The following is a 19,011-nucleotide window of genomic DNA, read 5'->3' on the forward strand; positions in this document are numbered from 1 at the left end:
AAACATTATAAAATAACCAAGTAAAGAGCTTGCCAAGCCGTGTGAAATTATCAGATTTCATCGTTCAAATTTTCAATTTTGATTGCAAAAAATACTACAGCTCCACATGTACCTAAGCTTAGAATATTATTCATGGTAGAACAGCAACAGGATTTCCCACTATTTAGAATGCTAAATTAGCAAAATACAATAAACTCGTGTTGACACACCATATGGGATCAAAACGCAGCCTTAGTAAATAAGAGCAATGGATATGAGAACTGATAAGACTTAAGATAAGAGATAGAACAATATTATAATGAAGAAACGTTATTCCACAATTGTGCAGGACAGCTATCTTTAAAAAAAAAAAAAAATTAAGTGCAAAAAGGAACACGAATATAAAAGTAACAATTTGATAATTAACAATGTAAATAAATACTTGAAAAAAGTGAAAAGGACTAGCAAGAACAGTTTTAAAACCTTGCTAAATCTTGAGTAAAGGCAGCAACTAAGTCTTGCTCCATTCACCTCAAGGAAAGAGTATCCTTTCCATCAAACTCAACACATTTTGGGATACTCAGAATTTTGAAACACAGAGAACAACATTTTCCAAGATTTATACACTGGGGGCAATTCACTGATTTTCCAAGGCAGCCTGATCTGCAGAGTATGTTGATGTTGGGGTCACTAGCTTGGCAAACACTACTTTTCTTAATCTAAAAGCAATATAAATTATGACAGAATTTGTCCATGAACCTTAATCAGACATCAATTCATGCTGCAGCTCCAGATTCTATCAATAATTTCTGCTCAGAGGTCTTAAATTTCATATAGTATCTGAAATATGTATTTTATTGCAGGCTTCTTAAATACTGAATTCACAAAATGGTGATAAAGCCAAATAAAGAAAGACAAAAAGGTGACAAAACATGAGGCTTTCAGAAGTCCTTAAATATAGAGTAAAAATTGCTGAATATTATTTTACTTCACAAGTTAATGTACTCTATATGGAATTTCCATTAAAAATCTCTATGAAAAAGAATTATACAGTGAGGCACTCATAGGCGTATAAATTACATGAAGTAAGGTCACCTGAAGATTGACCCTCTGCATTCTCTGTTTTTTGCAGCAATAAGATCTCATGGAGACATCAAACAATGGGGTATGTTACAAATTACTAATCAATTCTGAATACTGAAGTTTTCAGAAAAAAATCATTTCCATTTTATTGTATTTTTAATTTCCTTTTAAAAATAAAACATTTAAACTTTAAAAGTTTCCTGTTAAAATTAAGAAAAAAAAACAACAGTTAAAAAAAGGCAGAAACTCATAGCATGAATTAGAAGTCTGATGAGAGTTCTACATTTACATTGACGTTTGACTTCACTGGAGAGAGAAAGGATCCAGTTAAGTGAAAGCAGGGTATTTGGAAATTCTTAAAACGTTAAGTTACAAAAAGGTAATTTCCTAGGAAACTCAGTTCTGCTGCCTCTAGAAGGGCTCAAGAAGAGTTTTTAAGCACTGTAAACACTAAAACTATGCTCTAAGAGGGGCTGATGTTCTTTGATTGGACTTCACTTTATTCATTCCTCTTACGCATCAAAGTCAAGGCAATAATCAACTTTATGTGAATCAATTGTACATGAGAGGTTAAAAGAAGTCAACTAAATGTAACATAATAGCACAGATGAAAACTGCAATTTAGCACAAACACTACGTGTATTTCAACATTACAATATACGAGCATCCAACAGCTTCTATACCATTTCCCACTCGTTGAATTACACCTTCGACTACTGTCAGTTGATGTATTTTGCCATTAACCAGACAGCCACATGAGAGCCCCAGCCCTTCAGGTAGAAAATAAAGAAGCAGGAAGATAAATCTGGAATTGAAATAGATCTCCAGTTGGATTATGCCACAACAACCAAGATAAAGAAAAAAAATAAATGTTTACAAGATGACCCTTTATAGAAATATCCAGACTGTACAGTAGCATGAAGTGCAAGATGTGCTACCATTTCCTTCTTGCAAATGGCCGTTTTATTGAGTTAGTTGCTTTCAACATTAATGTTCATCATAAAAATCACAGACTCATTTAGTTTGGAAAAGATCTCTGAGATCACCTAGTACTGTTAACCTAGCACTGACAAATCCACTATTAAACCACATCACTAAGCTCTACATCTACATGTTTCCTGATACTGTTCCAATAGTGAGCCTGTTCCAATACTTCACAACCCTTCCAGGGAAGAAATTTTTCCTAATATCCAACCTAAACCTCTCCTAGTGCAACTTAAGGCTATTTTCCTCTTGTCTTATCACTTGGTGCTTGGTAGAATAGACTGATCCTCACCTTGCTATACCTCCTTTAACATACTTGTAGAATGAGATAAGGTTTCCCAAACCTCCTTTTGTCCAGGCTGAACAACCTCAGCTCCCTCAAATGCTCCTCATAAGACTTGTTCTCCAGACCCTTCACCAGCTTCATTGCTCATGAAACAAAAAATTAGCATGGAATATGGACATTCAAAAGGTACTAATCTAATATACTGAGTTTGCATCTCTTGGTCCTAATTTGTGAGTAATGATACTATCACAATACTGTATTGTTTTTTGTTCTTGTTTATTTTAAATAAGACACCTGGGTTTTAACTTCAGTATGGTGTAACAAACCATTATGAGAGTAAAAACATCGTGACAGGAAAGGAAGAAAGAAGTTCCAGCTTGACAATATGACAGTCACTTTGATTCAAGCTTTACATAAGTACCTTCTGAGAAATCTAGAGGTAGACATCTTGTATAAATACTATTAGAGACCTGTAACTTCTCTCCATTCCCTAATCTCAAGGACTGAATTCATGACACTACACCACTGAATGTGAAAAAAGCACCTATTCCATTTTAATGCCATCTGTGAAGATAGTTTTCAACCATGTCTCTAAACATCTTTTCTATAAATGTGCTTCATAAAAAATTCATGAGTATGTAGTAAGACTCACAGATTTTATCACAACTGGTTTGGTGCAACCTACAGAACTCCTGTGTAGCTTTGTACTTTGTTAATGTTACATATAACCCAAACGCATGCCACATGAAATTCTCATATAATCCATTCGCATCTGTTTTTCCTAAATAAGGAAATAAGTTGGGAAACTTCTATTAATATTGCTTCACAGATACATATAACACAATTATATATCTGTGCTTATTCATTTACACAAACAGCTGGTCAGTTGGAAAATTTTTGGAAATTACTGAGAAGTACTAGAAATTCTATAAGGTTTCTCATAAACCAAAGACTATAAAAATAATTATAGACTACAGTCCATTTCAATGGCTATGATACATCACAATGATTCATTCAAGGCCAATGCCCACAATGCTCCAAAAACATAGGTAATCAATCACATTCAACAGCAGCACAGGTGTAGGCTTCAGCAGAAGTATTAGGTGTGGAACCTGGCACTAGAAGAACAGGCTCAATGCCAGCATAAGTAGAGCTGCCAGACTCCGTTTAGTAGCTATATTCAAATCTCATACAAATGTTGGTCTTCCATTCCTGTCGACAGAGAAAATAATCTAAGAATGTAAAACTAAAAGTTGCAGACTGTCACAAATAGACCAACTTTCCCTGAATAATATTCTCATCTTTTTAAAAACAAAAAAGAAATCAAGCTTGCTATAATGACATTTTAATTAAATCTTACAGAACCTATTTTACCACATAACATTTTCATGTTACTTCACAGAAGCAATATATTTTCCCATTTGTTACACTGTTTCTCCCACACCCACTGTACATTGTGATACCAACCTAATTCTGGATCAGAGCCTGCATGCATGCATATGCTTAACTATATTCACATAACTCATGTCATTGATGTAAGCACGCTCGGAATGAAGTTAAGCAAATGCACGAGCGTTCCAAGATCCAAATTCTCCTGTTGAAAAAGCCTGGGAGCTAGGACTTTGACTGATACAGCTGAAATTCCATGTAGTGGTCTTTTATGAAAACAACAGATTGCCATCTTAAAAAGCTTATATTCGCCACCATAGAAACTGGTATAAAAACCTATCACAACAAAATTCCAAAACTGATAGTTTCCCACTGAGCAGCAATGAGAACATAGCGTGGCAGAGAGCTCACGAGACATAAGGGAAGACTTTATTCTTCACGGTTTACCTTGACAACATAACTCCTTAGAATAAATATAATGAGGGAGACCACATACATCTCTTTGCAGTATTTCAAGTACACTATACAGACACACAGGACAGAAAGTCCTACACTATGAAAGACTTTAAAATAAACTACCTTCATTATGAAAAGAGAAAAAAAAATCTTCCTTTTCAGAAAACTGGACTGAATCTGCAATCAAATGGAATAGGAAAGAAAATCCTTTATTTATTTTTGAAATAAATTACTGTACAATGAAAAGAATTCTGCAGTTATTTCTTACAAAGTTTACAAAAGTATTTGTAACAAACAAACTGGAGTTACCCATATTTTTACCATGCAGAAAGGAAATTAAAGGTTACCAGGTAGAAATAACATTCAATGATGACAAGGTATTTAAAAAAAAAAAAAAAGCCACCAACAAAACATGTTTTGCAACTTGAAATTTCCTCCTGCACCCTTTAACACCACTTACAAAGTCTAATTCCTAAAGCTAAAGTCCTAGATGGAGATTGATTAAAATAATTCAGGTTAGAAGAAACTGGACAGAAACAGGTTACAAAGTGAAATCAAATCTAACCTGCAGGATCACACACTCCTTTAGTACAAAAGGCATGTAAATATCTCCCAAGTACCTTTTCTAATATTTTAAAAATCATCTCCAAATTAACCTGTTAAATTGATTTGCTGACAGGGACATAACTGCTTGCAATTCTGAAATGCGTTCCACCCAAACATGCCAAGATGTTTTACAAACAGGAAAATAAATGAGCCTTTCAATATCAATCTATGGTAGGTAAATACAATGCAATATTATGAATTAGTAATACTACTACAAGAAAGTACAGCATCAGATATGATTATCTGTTGCAGATGAATAGGCTTCTTTCCTTGTGCCAAGTGTAGCAAGAAAGCTACATGGCTCCCTCTCATTCTGGACTACCCCTAACCTAAGGAACTGCAGTTTTACAGCTTGTATTGTTTGATGTATCTGTCTTTCTACCCATTGGGACTCAGGGAACAGAGCATTCATTATTAAATGTGGGCAAGAGCAAATCTTAGAACATGAATGATAGCTAATATGTTCACTACTGGTATCAGAAGTATGCTCAGAAATAATTATCAAATCAGCAGAAGCTCCAGCAGCTTTCATTTCTGTTTCCGATCATTTAAAAGCCAATACAGCTAAACACAGTAACAGAACAGTATAATATGGGGAAAATACAAATGTTTTGCAAGTTCATTTTGCTGGCAATGTAAAATGAAAAAAAAAAATAATTGTTGCACTTCTAAACAGTTATATTTTACCTTAATTGGAAATATAAAAATTAAACGTGTATTGAATACAAAAGCTGATACATTTGATTTAAAAAAATACTGGAAAATGCTTCAGAAATTGCTTCCCACTCAGCAAAAAACATCTTACAATTTAAATGTGCAAAAGTCACAGTCATACTGGCCAAGTAAAATTGCAATGAAACTAGATATGTGTATTATGTATATCACAGCAGTGACCTTGTTTTTTTTACAATGTAGTAAATGAGGCAACCATGAATTTTCAGCATGTGTGTTTTATTTGCACTATTTATTCTCAATGTTTTTGAAGAATACCTATGAAAAAAAGTTTTCTTATTCCATTTTTTTTTAACCAAACTTCTAATAATGTTCTAGTAATAAAATCATACGTTTGATTATCTCTTTAGTCTTTTCTGTATCACTAATAATGAAAGAAAGAAGGAGGCATAAAAAGAGAGCTTGAATTATTATGCAAAAATACATCTTGAAGTTGCACAGTAATGTATTAAACCAGAACAGTGAGTAAAATGTTATTTCCCCCCAGGCACAAGGGCTCATTTTGCTGCCAGAAACAATCTAAAACAAATTTCTACCCAGGCTTTGTAGTTAAACATGAAGAGATTTATCTGAAGAAAATGCATTATAGAGGAGGAAAGACAGCAGAGACTAAGGTACACTAGCTATAATTGCATAACCATTATAAAGTAAATTTAAAGAATGTAAAACTAACACTTGTAGAACATAACTAAGATAGAATAAAAGTCAGAAATAGAATAGAATAAAAGTTAAAAATATGTATATATCAGTTGAAATGATAACAAAACTGATATCATAATACTTATTAGAATTACATACACATCACTGTGCAGACTATTAATGGTTTCTACAAAGAGCTTATATGAGTGGCCACTTTTATACGCTGCTCATAATGGAGTATTTTGCCCAATTTTCAGTAATCCCTTAAAAGCCTGAAATGAAAATTAGTTCTCCTCCTAAAATAGAGTTTTTTTCCCTGCAGTGATATGTTATTGGCTTTCAAGTACTGATATTTTTTTTCATAGAACTTGTAAGCACAAAACAGTGAGAAAAAGTACAGTGCTACAGGCCTACAGTACTACATTTTTGAAGGCCTCTCTATCATTACTCAGTTAAACTGTGCTAACTTCATAACATGCTATGCTCTGACAGATTGACTGGTTCTCCATATTCATAGTTTCTTGAAAACCCAGCTTATTTTATCATGACATAAAATAAATTAATCTATAGTCAAAACTTTCTAATGCTTTTCCTTGTGAGACAACCATGGCATAAAACAGACTATTTTCCTTTTAACTCTACAAGACATTAGTTTATATACCAAAATCCAGGGCATGCCTCTGTAAACCCTACCTCTTAGGGAATGTGACAGCTTTGTCTACAATGAATTTGAAATATGATTTACTACAATGCTACCTGAAACTGTGAGCATTTAACCAAATCTAAAACATCTACATAAGAAGGAGAAAACAGCTTCTGAACAGATAAAAGTAAAATCTTGATTCTCTTATAAAATGTTATGCATTTTAATATGACTTTTGCCTGATTTATATAAAGCTTTGTGTTTTTCATTTTCCCTAGCCTGTCACATTGCTGAGATGTATGGTGTATGTTAGCGTCAAGTTTGCCATGAGCAATAAAGTCAGTGCCCTCAAAGAAATATTAATATATTATCACTAGTCCCCACCATACCCCCACCACCAATTTTCTCTTATTCAGACTATATGAGTTTGCCTCACATAGTTAGTTAACATCCACGCTCTCCTACATGAATATTTTAAAGAAATCACAAACTAGATGGACAGGGTGAAATACAATTTACTTTACATGGCAAGAATGAGGTCATCATGGAAAAAAAATAACGCAGATATTGTATCTGTTTGGAAAGATTTAAAAAAAGAGATAAAAAGTGTATAAGATATTGAAAAAAAATAAGAAAATGTAGTTGCTCAAGGCAGATGAGATGTAAAACAACCGTGTAATAACATTTTATAACAATCCTTGAACCTAGAAGAGATTCAGTGATCACCAAAGTGTAGAAAGAAATAGGAAGACCTGTAAAGAGATGACTGCAACAGCGGCAGGAGTATCATGAGACATTCTTTCCAACAACAACAACAGAAAATAGGAAAAATAACTTATTTGACCTTCTTATCTCACATAAAAGTTTGTAATATTTAAGCCACTAGAGTTCTTATTCCTGTTCTGCTTCCATGGAATCAGAAGCTAAAAGAGCGAATCCCAGTGAACTACTAAGAATTCTCTTAAGCTCTTTGATAAGGATATATTCTCTACGTGATTTAGAGTCATTCATTAGATGTATATTTCATATGGAAAAAATTAAATGACCATCCAGTTTATTTGTTTTTTAAACTCAACCACTTGTGGGCCAGAAGGTTTTAAAATCAGTCACTTTGCATCAAAAACAGCATAAAGAGTACCACCTCCCAGCAAGTCAACATTGTTCATACAGTTTACTAATAGAGCTGTGTTCCACAGTGTGGCTAGCTGTATGACACAGGTTACATATCTGCTTGACTGCACCATGTTGACTAAGCAACTTGAGGTTTCAAGATGAAAAATGCTACACAAATACACTAGTTTCATTCGTTTGACACAAGGAAGCATTTGTGTTGAGCTTTTCTTATGGCAAATTCAGAAATTCAACTAAATATTTACTAAGTTATTTCAAAGTACACATGCATGAGAATACGCAGCTTAACTCCAAATTGTGACAAAACAACAACAAAAAAAATACATATAGCTTTAAAGGGAGATGACATTTGGAATCTACTTGCCTTATTTTCCAGGTGCAATTTTAAAAAATGAAGGTAGGCCACAGGTGCGAATGCATCAGCTGAATGCACAACCACCTTTGCTGAATCTCTGAAATACAAAATTATTAGCATCATATATTAATGTATAAATTTACATTTAAACTGTCAATGTTTAGTTACTGTATAACAGACTTCAAAGTAACTCATTATCTATTAGTTCATTCTGTTTTTTTTTAATAACAGTTAAGAAAACAAGTTTGACATATAAAGTCACATTGTTCAACAACACAGTATCTTTACTAATTTTGAAAAGGAGTAACTCGTACTTCCAGACCAGTACTGAGAGATTTAGCTAGCTGTAGCTTTTGCAATCATAACTGACATTCTGTTTTGCATTCCAGAGACTAATATGTAAAGCAATCTTTTCATTTCATCAACAGATTTTTTTAAAAGTCTTTTTTTTCCTGAAGTGATTCTCCAGGGACCAGTTCTTGAAGTATTAACACCATACAATATTTCACGCTGAGAAACTGACTGATTTGACCATCTTGCATCTGATACTGAAGACTACTAGACACAACTTTTTAATGCCAAATGTGTTGGTAACAATGATAAACTTCCTGTGTGCTGATTCAAATTAGTTAATTGTAGTTTTCATTTTTACAGACGCAATCTGTCACACTTTCATTCAGAAGAGGCAGTATCTGTTATATCCATCTGCATGGTTTTACTGCTTAAGCAAAAGGTAGCTCTAGGAAACAAACATCAGAAGGTGAGAAATTCAAAGAAAACATAAAGGAAACTTAGATGCATTAAAAGAAAACCTGAAAATTGTTATAAGCAAGGCTAAGGACATGCAGATAATTTTCCTGAAACCACAATGCCCTTGATACCCTCACAGTATACAATGAAATTCTGTTTGGAATCCCCAAGCCTAGCTCCTCTCAAGTAATGACACATGCAAAAACCATGCAAACTGGAAACAGTTGAAGTCTTGGCCAGATTCCACTGACTTAATGAAAGTGTAAAATTAACAGAAATATCTGATTTTTAAAATGTGGCTTAAGATTTAGAATAAAAACCTCCTTGAGATAATCACCATCAGTATATTGCACAATAACAATAAATACCTCTATCATAAGAAACTCTGCTTCTCTTTTAATATGATTTTAAGTAATTTTTTGATAATCAGGTCTCCAGCTTCAGTCCTGAGAGTTATCATCAAGATTTTAAAGACAAAAGATTACGTATTCTTTTAAATTTCCATAAAGATCGTTCTTTAAGATTAAAGTAATTCTTTTCAAACGATCATGGTATCTTTTAACAGAAATACTGTAAATGGGTGGAAAATCAGTTTGGAAATCTTTAGTATGGGAAAACAATGTTAGAAATCAGACATCAAGACTGCAGTGATACCTGTTACCTGGCTGTCTTCACTGTCTGAGGATATTCTCAGTAAATACTTGCTGCTTGACATTGAAAGAAGCAACAGCAATTGGGAATTCTGGTACTTTTTGTGATGCATTAGATACTTTAGATTAACAGAAAAGCTTACTTCCAAAAGGAAAAGCAAAATTTTAGGGTTATTCATTGCATATCTGTTTAATTTAAACACCTAGTAACATTTTAAAAATACTTAATTCCAAAGTAAAAGAAGCAGTACTTACTACTTGTACTACTTGTAATCCCAATTTAGCAGTACAGCAGTATGCATGCTGTACTGATACACAGGTATACATTGATACCTACATTGTATGTTCAATAACTTCAGAATTTTTTAGCACTTTTATTCGTTGTTCAAGTATTGTAAATAGTAAGACATCACGAATATTTCTTCTAGGTATGAAATACATTGCTATGACATATAGCTAACATGTTGATCTTTGATGACACCATAGTAGACGTCTGGTTTAATACATCAGTATTTCTCAACTGATGGGTCAAAATAGATAGAATATGTGGTGTTGAAAATAGTATTACGATATGTGTCAGCTAAGATACTTGTCTTCAATCACTTCATTTTCTGTCAGCCTTTCAGAACATACATCATTGTTCTAACTAATAAAGTTCTAACAAAATGTTTTTCAATACTAAATGTAATAGAGGTGGAAACTAGAACAGTTTTGTTTTCAATGATAAGTCACCAATTCAAAAAAGACAGGAAGTCCTGAACTTAGATGTTATGTCCAGTTTAGGAAACGGTAAAATAAACTAACAACAAACAAACGAACTAACACAAAACAAAACAAGAAAGAAAAAAAATGAGAAAAAAACACATGAATCTATGAACAGCAGAGCTTAAAATGAAAAATAGTCACTAGAGAGACCATGACAATTATATGGCCATATAGGCCACATAATGCTGAAAGTCTGAAATTTCATTAGGAATGTAATTACATTATGACAGAAACACAGGAATTTTATTGATAAATATTTTCAGAAGACTTTTGAAAGCAAGGAAAAGTAGTTTGAAAAACTTTCTAAATGATCTAGTTTAAAAATCATAATCATCTGATCCCTCAAAACTTCTTGAAGACCCGGGAAATATCTGATTACTTTAAAACAGTCAGAAATATTTTCAGAGGACAAATATGACAAGTTAGAGCAAGTCTTTTTGGTTTTCCTCTTATTTTGAGATTTAGTATTGACTCCTAACCTAGAACTTTAAACCTAAACACAAAGCTAATGATAAAATTTATCAATGTAAAATTATACTTCCAAAATATTTTCAATATGTCAATTTAACTTAAAAAATATAAAAATAAAACACTTTGTGTTCCATAAATATAAATGGGCCTTTATCATAAGGGTAAATATTAGGTGGCATTCACATAGATGAGGACCATATCTCTGTGATTTGCAGAGGTGTCAATCAATTGCACTATAAATACCAGACAGGAAATGATTGGTACGTCTTAAATGTTGAGTATAAGAAAGCTGACAACTGGATTACAACAATCTGGTAAAACCAGATAAAACACGTTTGACTCTTGGTTGACTACTCTGATTGTAAGATTTATTTATTTATTTTTTAATGCTAAATCTTGTTTATTTTCAATTATTTCGTGCAATTTGGCATGCTCGGTTTGTGAGGTGTATTTTTTTAATGAAGATTGAATGGAATGGCAAGAATTCAATATAATATTCAAATGCAAATTTAATCATATGCTCTTACATTAAAGAGACTCCCACTTCTCCATAAGTAACACATCAAGGTTATATTTTTTCTTCCTTGGTCTAGACTTCCTTTTTCAAAGATGACACTGTAGAAATATATTTAGTCACAAGTCTCATGTGACAAAAGCAGCAACCAGTGAAAATGCTACCCAAAAGTAGTTTTATAAACGACAGGCATATTTTCTCCTCTTTTACTAGGTTTATGTGGCAAGGTTAAGAAAGGTTAAAAAAAAAAAAACAAAAAAACAACACATGCTGCACAGCAGTTGTGAGAGGGGGGAATTAAGAAAAAAATATGCGAGAAACAACCCTGCAGACACCAAGGTCAGTGAAGAAGAAGATGCTCCAGATGCTGGCGCACAGATTCCTCTGTAGCTTGTGGAGAGGACCATGGTGATGCAGATTGTCTCCTTGCAGCCCATGAAGGACCATGTTGGAACAAATATCCTTGCTGCAGCCTGTGAAGGAAGACACAGTGCTGCAGCAGGTGGACGTGTCCTGAAAGAAGCTGCCACCTGGGGAGAGCCCATGCAGGAGCAGGCTCCTGGCAAGAGCTGCAGGCCATGGGGTCCCGCATTGGAGCAGTCCATTAATTTCCCCCAAGTCAAGTCTGTTTTGCCCATGATGGTATTGGGTAAGTCATCTCCCTGTCTTTATCTCGACCCACACGCTCTTTAACTGCATTTTCTTGCCCTGTCTGACTGAAGAGGTAGAGAGTAAAGGTGCCTTGGTGGGCACCTGGCAGCCAGCCAAGATTAACCCACTATACCTATTATACAGGAAAGAATTATCTCCAATATCTTCCATAGAAACTTTCTCTAGTGAAAAGTTTCCAAGGAATTTAGGACCTTGAAAAATCTGTACAGGTTTCAACCTCTAGCTTGTAATTCTTACAATTCCATTTATGCTTCAAAAAAGTATCAGGATATATACCACAATCACGGTTATCTAAACATCTGGAAACTGTACCAGCATAACCAACAACATAGTCTGTTTAGCTTCACACAGTGTGCATGAAAAACAAGAATAAAAAGTACAAAATAACATTATTATAAATAACTTATTTAATGAAGAAGAAACTACAAATATTTTCAGTGCAAAAGCTCATAAAGTAATAGATTTTCACACAAATGTCCCCCTCAAAAGGTATGCCTTTATGACAAAGTAGTAGAAGAGCTAAGCAGGGCTAATTACACCTGAGAGACACAATGTTAGCATAGCTATTCAGTTTCCATTACAGAAATGTATATTTAGAACTAGCTTGAGTAGCTGTTTAACAGCCTACTGTGTTTATATTTATTATTAAACAAACACTGATTTATATACTTGTCTTTTCCTGCATTTTTGTGCATTTATTGTTAACTTTTGTTATTATTTGGAGTGTGGCCAATAGGAATAAGGACAACTCAGCCTCTGTTTTAGCTATTCCAACTATTCAGTTGTCTGAATGGCTCATTAAACCACTGACAGCCAGAAATACAGTCAGAATATATATTAAGATATTCTTACTTAAACTGGTATTTGGCTGATCCCAAACCAAGGGCACAATGTGCTTTCCTAAACATGTTCTCAAACTCTTTGCAAATACATTTCCTGTAGGACCTGATGGCAGGATAAAAAATGTTCTCTCTCCCCACACAACACCAACCAAAAATTTCTCGAGACTTTACAGTTTTCTATGTAATGTGTTATGTATGCTAAAAATCCATCGCGTGTATGCGAAGAGAGCTTTCCAAAGGAGCACTGGTGAATTATGCATCTTATTCCAATGGAACTCCCAGATTTAATCTGTAGCATAAACCCCCAAATAAATAGTACAAATGTAAATGATAAGCCAAACACATTTAAGTCCAAAAACTTATAGAAGCATATTTCATCCATCAGTTAAAACCTAGCTACCTTTCTTCTGAAGTATACTTTTTATTGCAACTCTTGTAATACAAATGCTGAACAGGCCACAATTGCCTGGTAATGGGTAGTTTTACTCCCTTTTTTTTTTTTTTAAAAAAAAAAAAAACCTTTAGCAAAATTCTGCCTCTGACACCTACTGGAATTCATGAGAATTTGTCAATTTAATAGAAATCATATCAGACCTTAAACGGAAAAATGAATCTTGCACTAGCAAAGATTTTGCATTATTTTTCTTTTCCTAGAAAGAGACCAAACTGCTTCAATCTGAGTGTATATTGTGTTGTTTTGTCCTAGTTCTTCCCACTGTTTATTTGTCATAATGCATACTTAAGCATCACACACGCTTTATTCTACCCTCCTGCTTAACTTTCCAACTCCTACCAATTAGAAGGTTAGTTCACAAACTACTGCTTCTACCTAGGACTAATTCCCCTCAGACAATCTTCCTCAAAAGTCTCACTTCCTAGATCCACAACTCCATCCATAAACTTAAATCCAGTTTAAGGATTCTACATTCTTACTTTCTGAATTTTCCTCTTATTAAAGAATTCCATAGCTTTCCTGCACGGAGATATCTCCAGGCTCGAATTATCTAGTTTAGCTGACTACAGAGGACTTATCTTCCAGTCATCCAATAGTTCAGCAGACATCTACTAGACTAGCTTCTATCCCTTTGCCCATTTTGTATATTGTTTTTTCTCTCCCAAATGCCATGTAATGAAACAAAGTTGAACAGCTCTTAGTTTTCTACTCCATGTATAGATAGAACCCATCGCTATGGAAAAATTAAACAAACAGGTCTTCAACATGAAAGCCTTAACCATGTCCATATTCTCTACAATTTTGACCTTTCCTAAGATGATCATCACCGAATACATGATTATTATTCTGTTTGCTTGGCTAAGAAAAGGAACAGCAATCAAAACATCTCTCTCAAAGCTCACCTTAGCTATTTAACAGTCTAACAAGAAACTTACATCAAGTCTCATCTAACCATATCCCACTACACAGATTTTAGCAATTTATGTCGAAGGAATAAGCTACTTAGAGTGCAAGTTAGATGGATTCACCAAAGTTTGTTTTCAAAATATCCTCTAATAATTGAAGAAACGTGTTGATCATTCTAAGCTGCTAAACTTACACATGCCCACCTGCACACACGCGCGCACACACACAGTTAATGGAACCCACAGGCTACTGATGTGGCAGTTTATCAAATGTAGCTGTAATGAAAGATAAATATTACAGGCAATTCGCACTTCATGAAAGGATAAAAGTGTCAGTGTGTAGGTACCATTTTTACTGCAGGCCATAATCAGCAAGTAAACGAAAAGTGCAAATGTCTAAAAAGTTTATAGCTTTCTATGAAGGCCTCGTCTTGTCAGGTATTGATTTAGGTTTTCAGAAGACTTTGCCAGTGTTAAACAAAGTGAGTGTTTGTGAACTTAGAGGACATGTTTTACCTCTGCCAACAAAAGTTGCCTCCAGCTAAATGTGAATATGTTCCCATTGCTTTAATATAAGGAAATGGAAGAAACTGTTCCTTACACAACAATTTTCTTCTTAAACAGAGGGCAGTCCAGAGTGAATGTTTCATATTCTCCACCTTCTCCGCAAACATGGACTCCGTATTTCTCAGAAAGCTAACACAAAAGGGAAATTTAAATATGTAAGCATTATTCTATTAAATATATATTTTGCATAAAATTTCAGTGTGTACTTTCTAAAAGACCACTCATTAGAGGGCTGAAAAAAAAATCAAATATCACATAGAGGGTTCTTGACTTCTTTGTATGGCCCATCACAATGATCTAAGAATTACCAATGTGTTATATTTAAGTAGAACTGGCACTATAATGTTCAGATAAACAAATGAAATCCTAGTAATTCTTCCACAGTAGACAGGAAAGGTTGTTCAGACACCCAAATTTGTTTCTCTCTCTTTAGCATAGATAGTTCACTTCTGTGAGAAACTTGTACTATAAACCAATATAAGATGTAACACTTTATACAGACGTATACAACAAATATTATTGTTGGCAACAGATTCAACAATTGATTCTATATTTTCGTAAATATCCACTATTCCCCAATATTCTAACAAAGAGAATCAACATGTTTTCTAAGTCAATAGTGAAAAGCTAAAGCAAAACCTAAAGAAGTAGCAATATGTTATTTCCTTCCCAAATTGTACTGAATACACTGTCAGCATATAAATTTATAAATATTCCTGAAGATCTTGATATCCCACTAAAACACATAATTACATTATCCAATAAATTCAAAATAAGAGACGTGACTAGTTTAATTATTCAGTGCTCTGTAAATGAGTGGCTGTAGAGCATGACCCAAAGTTCTTTTGCTTGAGTTGAGTGCACAACTGCTGTATCGTTTTCTCTGTAATTCTACATTAATGTGTTGTACCAATAGGTAGTAATGAAGCACCTGCACCATGCCCTGAGCATGGCAGCACCCTCCCTTTTTCTGCAGAAGAAATTCCTTTTCTGATCAGCAGATTGTATCATCTCGTAAAGTGTTCCAGCAGTAGCTGCTTCAAAACAAGTCCTGTCCAGGTTTTTTCACACAAAGAAAGCATTAGCTCATGGCTACCTAAACTGCAGTCCTCAACCCAATTGCTAACACCACTGTCATTATTGGGAATATTTATTTAATCCCCTTATGCTTTCCCTTAGAGGAACAGATGCCCATATATGATGCTTTTGCAGTTGAAGTAGCAACACTGTTCTCCACCACATGTAGGAGGACATGGTTGGAAAAAGTCTGACTGGGGGCTTTACAATAATCCAACATCTCTTGTTTGTCTATTTTTAGGTAAATAAGAGACTGTTAATTTTATGTTGTAGGTTCAATTCTTTATATGGTTATCAGAACATTTGTGTAGCAAGCCCATTTGATATATTCAAATGATACCATATTTTTAGTGTTGAAATTGAATGTATAGATCGTGTTACTATACTCTAGAGTTTTTCCAAAGGTTTTTCTTTTAAAAATTTGAAGAATATTTACAGCTTCAGCCATCACCTTAGCTAAAAAAAAAAATCAAAAGCATGAGAGACAAGATAGAAATACGTGAAACTTTTTGTCATACAATTAAAGACCAAATTTTAAATTTAAAAAAATAAACAAAAGGCCTGAGTCCTCTTCAACTTTTATTTTGAAGGAAAGTATAAATGCTCTAAGAAGACAATACCTAAGTAATACTCTATGTGACCTTCTGTTGGAAAAATCTCAATCTCTTTTGTAACATATATTAGATAATGTTTTGAATGTATTGTTATCTGAGATATTATTCATTTCCCTTTCACATTTTCATTTAAAGGAAAGTAACAGGAGAAAACCTTTAATCAAGTGCTCATTAAAAAATTACACTCCTGGCATAAGAGAGAACATCTGTCAACAGTGGCAAAAAAATTTCTATAGGACAAATATATCAAGAATAATTAATGTTGATGCAATAAGAATGGACAATCTACAAAACAGTTAGTCAAAACCTTTTATTCTTCTTTTTGTAGCTTCCACTGCCAGGGAAAAAAAAAAGAACAAAAACAACAACAACAGAAATAAACAAAACTCTTAGGTAAAATGAAAGAGAAAACTGGACAAGATCTTTCTACCAGTAACCTTTTCCACAGGGAACGCAAGAAATGACTGTTTACAAGCCATTTTTAAAATTGGCAGGTTTGCTTGTAAACCTCAGAGCCTAGAATAATTATTGCCTATTTAACATCAAATACTCAAAAGATGCGAGACTCTTTCCTGTCTTTGTTGTGGGAAATCCCTTTTCTCAATGTCACTGACTTTAAGATCATGCTTGACGCCAATCACACAAGATGCTAAAGGATTTTCACTTGCCACTGTCAACAGGAGCTGAGGATATTCAGCAGCTCATAGAAAGATCCCTAATGTTCATTTTCTAAAGAAGCAAGCAGTATTTTAAAGATGTCATCAACGACATCAGAACTTAGCCTTTTAATCATTTATTTACATTTTTCAGAAACTAATATATTCTCTTTTGCAAGTTGGATAGTACATTCATAATGATACAACAACTTAGACTAATCTCTATTTTGTGATGCTAGATCTGCCTTTTAGTTCAGATAAGCCAGAAATTTAAAAATTACATAACTAAAAATGCAAGTCCAATTTGAAATCTGAAAGAATTATACAATGAAAACAATTTCTACACTACTCAAAATTCATCTTAACTCAAATACACAAGGTGTAAGCCCAAATATTACCCAATGAATAGTCTTTTCTGACCTTGGAAATGAAACAGGAGTAAAGTTGACTTTCTCACTGATGTTAAATAATCAAAGATAGAATATCTGAATGCTAGTGCTTCTTGTTTCAAGTGAAAACTTTTTTCCCCAGACAGAAATTGTAACAGCTAGTAAATTCTCTGTAATTACAGAATGTTCTTTACATCAAGAAGTACTCATCAACTTCTAAGGCAAGCACACAGATGACTAAACAATTTCTTACTGTCTATTACTAGGGACAGAAGTACAGACAAATATTACCATAATATACATTTAACATTCTATTGATGAATTTCAAGGAGTCTGTAAGCAGTCTCTCAGATTTGGCAGGTTGCCAATAAATTCTTTAGTGTAAAACCTACAGCTCCTGGTATACGGGAAACAGTGGTACATGGAACAAGACAGTAATTTAGTAATTATGTTGCAACCATTCATCAATAATTAATCAAAGACCAGTAATTTAGAAAAAAATTATTTCAAGAACTTTCATTGTCACTGTTCTGAGCCAGTAAAATTCACCCCTGAAAAAAGTATGGGTTGTACTCAAACCTCCTCTATATAGTCAGAAAAAAAAAATGCAAAATTAATTCAAAGTTTTTCCCACTCAATACAATCAGAAGACCAGAAATTTAAGCGACTATGTATTTTTTCCAAAGTTAAATAATTCAGTGGATGAAAGCAGAGTTTCCCCTCCCCACCCTTTCAATTAACATTGACACTTGTTTTATAACGGCTCAAATGAAATAGCTACTTCATGCTTATTTCCTGTATGCCTAACAGACAAATTATAAAGTGATATAAATTGATTTTGATTTTATTGTTAGTTTCTTAAGGTAACCTTTTAGAATAAAATAAGTTTATATCATGCAGTCTCAATTCCTGATCTTAGTAACAGAGAAGTGGAACCTTAACTTTCACATACTAAAATGTAAAGAAGGATGTTTCCATACAATCCCAGATCAAAATAAGATGCATGACTTGAAACAGAACATGTTACAGTTGTATACCAAAGACCCTGTTATACTCAACAGAGGCATTTTTCTGGTCACTGAAGTAACGAACATATAAACTGGCTTTCAACAAAACTCGAGAACATGTAAAACACTATTTAAATTCCTTTTAACCAGAACAGCAGAAATTCTCACAAACTTGCAAGCCACACTAGCAAAAATGCTATAAGGAAAAATCCTACACCCTTCTGAATATAAAACTACTTTATCGACATCTAATATGATTTTAAGAGAACACAGAAGAAAATCCCACTGTCTACCAGAATTTCTGGTGTTGATGACTTCACTGGGTTGTGAAAGAATATTTCAAATCATTAACCTAAGCTTTTCTCTACAGTCTATAGTTAATGATTTGATTTTAT

At 33.7% G+C, this 19,011-nt stretch overlaps 1 protein-coding gene across 7 annotated transcripts in view; it reads right to left on the minus strand.

The window, feature by feature from the left end:
- DPH6 (diphthamine biosynthesis 6) overlaps positions 1 to 19,011 on the minus strand; it is a 196,012-nt gene that overhangs the window by 112,214 nt on the left and 64,787 nt on the right. For 5 of the 7 annotated variants that reach the window (XM_080594343.1, XM_080594346.1, XM_080594344.1 and 2 more), the window contains exons 7-8: positions 14,908 to 15,002; positions 8,293 to 8,380 (exon numbers count right to left, since the gene is read on the minus strand). In XM_080594343.1, the coding sequence (XP_080450469.1) occupies positions 8,293 to 8,380; positions 14,908 to 15,002 (183 nt within the window). Of the gene's footprint in view, position 1; positions 4,355 to 8,292; positions 8,381 to 14,907; positions 15,003 to 19,011 lie in introns of those variants that run through there. The other 2 variants (XM_080594349.1, XM_080594348.1) reach the window with 2 other exon arrangements.

The sequence above is a fragment of the Anser brachyrhynchus genome, assembly GCF_964034855.1.
Source record: "Anser brachyrhynchus genome assembly, chromosome: 5".
Taxonomy (NCBI): Eukaryota; Metazoa; Chordata; class Aves; order Anseriformes; family Anatidae; genus Anser; species Anser brachyrhynchus.